Raw genomic sequence first — 5,675 nt, forward strand, 5'->3', positions numbered from 1 at the left:
TTAAAAGTTCAGTTGCTGTATTAGAACAGATAAATGAAATGATTTTACCTTGTACAAATCCTGATCCTGCCTCTGCCTCCCTCTGTGTCAGGTTCTGTACCGGAACTCAGCATGTGTATTGAACCCAAACTCAGATAATGCATGTCAACTTCACTATGACAACGTTGCCATGGAGACGACTCTTTGACAGGCATGCTGAATGTTTGTTGTGTATGGATGTGTGTGTGGACGGTGCAGGAATTTCCTAAATGTGAATACATAAAACACAGTATACAAATGGTGTAAATGATTTATTAGGTATGGAAGGCTGAGACAGGCCACAGGATCATAGCGTGGACACACTGTTTGGATCTTATCTGCTAATACTAAAACACAGTATGTTACAAACTAATGAAAACAGACATGAAACAAAATGTAAAAGTCTCATTATCAGATTCTAATTTCAGGGCTTTAAGTTCAACCACTGTTCCAGCATGATATGCAGGACTGGCCCATGGCATAAGTGAATCAGGCCTAGGGTAGGTGCACTCATCTACCCTTTTTAAAACAACTGAAAGCCAATTTCCAGTAATTATGGTTTCAAGGATACATTCATGCTCAAATATGTGGTGGTGAGAGATCAATCTTATTAATCTATTGTAAACACACAAGACCGGCTTTATACCAACTGTTCATCAAGGTCAGTAAATGCTTGAAAATGATGAAAACACAGAAATCTGTACTTCACTGTTGCATCTACCAAATCATCTCATGCTCCCTTTTCAGAGCACATTTTCATGCATTTATTGCCCTGTGTGAGGGGTGGTAGTGTGTGAAAGTGAGAGCAAGCAAACAACACAAACACAGTTTGAACTAGAGAGACTCAACAAAGGTGGTACTAATAACATTGAGAATGGCCCTGCTCTATTCAAGTGTCCCAGTAAGTCATGACAGTGTGCCAACATGCACAACACAACACCAGGACCCTGAAACTAAAGCAGCTAAATGGAATTTAACCATCATTTATTGTATTATTTATTTTTCCTACTGTGACATCTCAAAATGTCTTTAGCCAAAAGGGCATATGACACCTCTTGATTTTGCCCCCAATCAGGTTCCCAGGAAGAAATACCACTAACTTTAAAAATAAAAAGCTGCTCTGTTAGTTTTTATCCAGATATGGACTGTGATCTTCAAAGTGTAGCACTGGTGCTGCAGGCCCTCGTGAGGTATCTGTAGTTGTGGGAGGTTTCTCCCAAACTCGCCTTCAGGACCTTCATCAAAGGTGCAAGACTGCCCATTTCCTCTTGGGGGCGCTGTGGGTTTTTAATAAGGAGGCAATTACTGAACTAAACTACACACACTCTTCAACACACACACTTGAAAACACATTTGTCTTACCCTTGTAAGCGTCCGCATCAGTCGTTGCAGCACTGCCTCCTCTCTATGTGGACACAGGCTGGTCACTGTGCTCACACAGCTTAGCAGACAGTAGATGGTGTGTCTCTGTGGCTGTCAATGTCGAAAATACATTTTTAAATCATTGCCACAGAGGTTCAGAGTGCAAAGTAAGAACTGTCAAAGATGACTTATCATACATCAGTTTCCTTACCCTCTTGAGTACACTGAGAGGCTTCCTGTTGTTTGTAGCACAACTCAACCTGCCTACATCCTCTGCACTCAGAACAGGCTCCTGGAGGTTTGAGGACACAGACGGAGAGAAAGATGTTTACCACAGTATAGGAAGTGTTAACTGAAATTCAAAAACATCAAGGGGGATCATTTTACTTCAAACCCCCAGGACAAATTGGGAATACTGACATTATGTCCCGTTGTTTAGCGCAACTGACCCGTAACTTGTCCAGCCAGGTCCACAACATACAGCTGAGAACGTGAGGATCTGACTCTGTGACCAGCAGAGCCCAGCCGCAGTCGCTACTGTTCAGTTCCTCCTGTTGAAAAGGTGAGCCACAGTATCAGTTCAGTAGCGTTAGACATCAAACTCAAAGTGATATGTCCTGATGTGAAACAAGGTTTGCACCAGGGTTTTTCACCTGCAACAGAGCTGATCTTTGTAGAATGGTCTCTCCTGGAGGACCTTGGTCTGCCATTGCCTTGGCAACAGCACGGGCGGCTGAGGTTGGGCCTGGATTATGTAGATTTCTGTGCAACTTTATATGACAGAGATCAGAAGGTCTTAAAGCATTCACATCAAAGCTTTTTTTATCATCAGCTTTCTTCACAGTGGCAACCACGTTTACCTCAATGTTGGAGCTGTATTTGGGAAGTGCCTTCTTAGCTGAGCACTTGGACCTCTTAGCACAGTTGTTGCTTGTTCTCATGCTAGATATTGGGATGTTGAGTGCATGAGATTCCTTTTTGGTGGTCTGGCGGGCTGCTGAATGTGTGGCAAAGATCGGACTAGCTGGTCTCAGATCTGGTCGTATCAGATCCTGCATACACCAGTGTCTCTCATCTCCAGGTGCTGGGGTGCGGTATTGGCTCAACTCCAGATCCTTCAAGACAGAAAATGCAACAAAGTGAGAGAAGCCTCCATGGCCAGTTTCCTTCAGAAACTTCATGCCACTCTGAACCATTAGTGAAATTGGACCTCCTGTACAGCGATCTTGCTGAGGTCGGAGTCGCTGTAGCTGCGTTTGTCCAGCAGCACCTCTCTCCTCCTCTCCAAGAATCCCAGCGGCTCATCCCAGGAGGTTACCGACCCTGAGCCCACCCACGAGCCCTTATGACTCTCCCTCAGTAAGGGCAGGTACTGTTGGGCCACCAGGGTCTCCCTCACAGTCCTGGCCAGGGTCTTCAATGCTGACCTCTTCTCTAGCTCAGCATGGACCTCTGGAGGAGCCGGGAGACCCAGGGCTAGGCAGGAGAGATGCACACACAGTAGGTACACCACCTAATGAGATTGTCAAGAGGAGGTCAGAAAGGAGGAGGTCAACTGCTCTAAAGTATAGTCAAGTATGTTCATGACACAGGATTAATGTAGTGTAATTATAGTCCAGACCTTGGGGGTTTGCCTGAGGGTGCGAGCCTCCTGGCCATGCAGCAGTAGCGCCTGTCGATTTAGGTAGTGCTGCAGGGTGAAAGGGGCTCCATGCCGCAGGCTGAGGTCTGGGTATTGGACCAGCTGTGTGCCAAGCAAGCGAGCAAAGTCAAACACCTGGCTGATCTGCGCCCGGGTTTGGATGGAGCGAGGACGCTTAATCCGCACGTAGTGGACAGCCTCACTGGGGCTGATGCGCAGGGTGTAGATCAAGTAGCAGGCTATGAGGACACCTTTTGAGCAGCAACACACAGGCAAACACACTGAGCATGCATGAGAGCATTACAGGTGCACAAAATGACACACGCAGCACGTACATGAACAGTAGCTACACTGTGTATGTTTATTCATACCTGTCCTGCCCAGGCCTGCATGGCAGTGCACAGCCACTCTTCCTTCCCTCACTGCAAAGGCCAAAACCTTCACCCCATCGATTATACCAACAAGAGAGGACACACCGAAATCTGGCATCCCGAAGTTGTAAAAGTAAACTGCAAAATGCGCACAAATGAATGCTTTTAGGAGCAAAATGGACATTCACAGGGATTACCTGTGTTTGTAGGTTACTTTATAATGCACAAACACAGTACATAGTATGTATATCTCACTCTCATTGTCCATGAAGGTCTGTGGAGAGTATGTGAAACCACTCTCAGGGTCTAGGGGCGGTCCACAGTGGGCATGCTCTCCTGGAAACTGCATGTTGATGACTGATCTGATGTTCAGCCTGGAAAAAAGTCATAAATTAAGAATAAAACAGTTGACATGAGTGCTGCGTTTGTGTTACATTTGATTTCCAAAAACTACCTGCATGTGCACAAGGAGTTTGCACAATAAGGATTGTCACACCTTTCAAGAAGGCTCATAATTCCTACAACTACTCATGTATCTTCCACATGCTGCACAGACATCCAGGAGAACCACACAAACATTACAGGAGTAATAATAAACAGTGTTTACCTTTTAAATTGTTCTATGATGTTGTACTTCTCAATTAGATGATTGGATGGTCGTGCCATGGCAATAATGTCGTCTGTGACCCTGCAATGGGAAGTTCATAATCAGTCAACTACCACTTTGATAGAGCACAGAACATGGTAACAGCTACGAGACTGCAGACACATAGTCTCACCAGGAGGAGAAAAGGCCTCGAATGACCTGCTGATTTAATTCCCAACACTCTGGTCCTTCATAGCGACAGTCCTTTCCTCCGCAGGCCAGCAGACAGAGGAGCTTGGGTGGGATAGCCTTCACCAGGTTCTCCCTGGCCTGGGTGTAGGAAGGTCGTGGTACTGGTATGTGCGAGGTCAAAGTCGGCATCATCCTGCACCAGGGGAAACCCCCAAGATCAGTCTAAGCTATCACACTGTAGAGGAAAAGGAATATGCCGCAACTGGGCCAACTGGGAGCCTCAGGCCACCCTCTTGTCAGTGTGTGTGTGCTTTTGACAAAGATACAGCTTGTTAAACTGACATTTTTTTGTAGCTGTACTTCAGTTGAGTCAGCTTCTGCTTTACATTTATTTATTGTAAAATGCACAGTACAAAGAAATGTAATAAAATAAACCACAGGGCTGCACTGGATATCAAAAATAACATATCCAGCATGCAATGAATACATAATATTCTATAAAATAGTCCAATATAATATAATGTAACTAATGAAATTTAAAACTTACCTTGTTGATTATGTTGGACAGCGAAACTGTAAATCCCATTTAATGTATTTCCAGAGTTTAGGGGTGCAGGAAAGTGAAGAAATAGCAGCAGAAGACACATGTGCTCCTCTATGCTGACCCACCCTGCTACTTACAGGTACACACACACACACACACAACTGTGTGCTGACCCAGCTTCACTAAGCCTGATTAGCTGTCATAAATACATGAGAACAGACATTCACACATTATTGCAAGCCAATTATATAATGCTTATACCTTCACCTATAAACACTATGTATGAAGGTCCTAATACTTGCGATCAGATAAAGCTTCATGCATGATTTCACTGAGATTGTGATGCAGAGAAAATAGGAATTCTCAATCTCACCACTGTTAATTAGCATGTGCTCCACTCTTACCAAGTACCTGAACAGACTTATATATGTGACATATTGTGAATGAGTGGAATAACAACGCTAAAACAAGTAGTTGTTGAAAAATGATTTAAAAACCTGACTTTATAAAACCTCTGAAATTGATTTCACCATAAGGGCCGTGCATGACTTAAAGCTGACACACATGTATCATAGCATTATTGTTTTGGGCTGTTGTAGATGGAGTGGCTCATAATGGACATATCGCCCCCTGCAGTGCAGCAATAGGAACAGCATGAAGATGATGGGCATGAAACTAGCCTTTTGTCTGTTTACCCTGGATTTCTTCTCCCCTTCAAAAAATGATTACTATGAAAAGGACTCATCAGTCATGGACTATACTGTCGACATAGATAAAAGCTTTACTGCTCATTGAATGAAACCAGAGGCAGCTTTGAAAGTCTAGGACCAACGTTATTACTAAAAACACAAAGCTTGTTTCTCATCATTTGTTACAGAGGCATGGCATTTACAGGTATCCTGTTTCACATTTCAGTGCAGCAATGTGTCACATTGTGAGAGTATTTCAGATGTTATTGGG

General features: G+C 44.1%; 1 protein-coding gene across 3 annotated transcripts; it reads right to left on the reverse strand.

Moving 5' to 3' along the window:
* Positions 1 to 287: 287 nt before the first annotated feature.
* On the reverse strand, positions 288 to 4,862 carry zgc:77752 (uncharacterized protein LOC393862 homolog). Of its 3 annotated transcripts, none has more exons than XM_041939522.1 (13): positions 4,719 to 4,862; positions 4,173 to 4,364; positions 4,001 to 4,081; positions 3,649 to 3,767; positions 3,394 to 3,531; positions 3,002 to 3,273; positions 2,600 to 2,893; positions 2,241 to 2,495; positions 2,034 to 2,150; positions 1,830 to 1,931; positions 1,592 to 1,672; positions 1,381 to 1,491; positions 288 to 1,295 (listed from the first exon to the last, which is right to left on the reverse strand). In XM_041939522.1, exons 2-13 carry the CDS (start codon positions 4,361 to 4,363, stop codon positions 1,173 to 1,175), a joined length of 1,884 nt encoding a protein of 627 aa, XP_041795456.1. In that variant the 5' UTR covers position 4,364; positions 4,719 to 4,862; the 3' UTR covers positions 288 to 1,172. The 3 variants fall into 3 exon arrangements, 2 of the variants coding, with proteins under 2 accessions (XP_041795456.1, XP_041795454.1); XM_041939520.1 differs by having other exon boundaries at positions 2,591 to 2,893; XR_006006908.1 differs by lacking the exon at positions 288 to 1,295 and having other exon boundaries at positions 1,801 to 1,931; positions 2,591 to 2,893.
* Between the last annotated feature and the right edge of the window lie 813 nt (positions 4,863 to 5,675).

Source organism: Chelmon rostratus, chromosome 6 (genome assembly GCF_017976325.1).
Source record: "Chelmon rostratus isolate fCheRos1 chromosome 6, fCheRos1.pri, whole genome shotgun sequence".
NCBI lineage: Eukaryota > Metazoa > Chordata > Actinopteri > Chaetodontiformes > Chaetodontidae > Chelmon > Chelmon rostratus.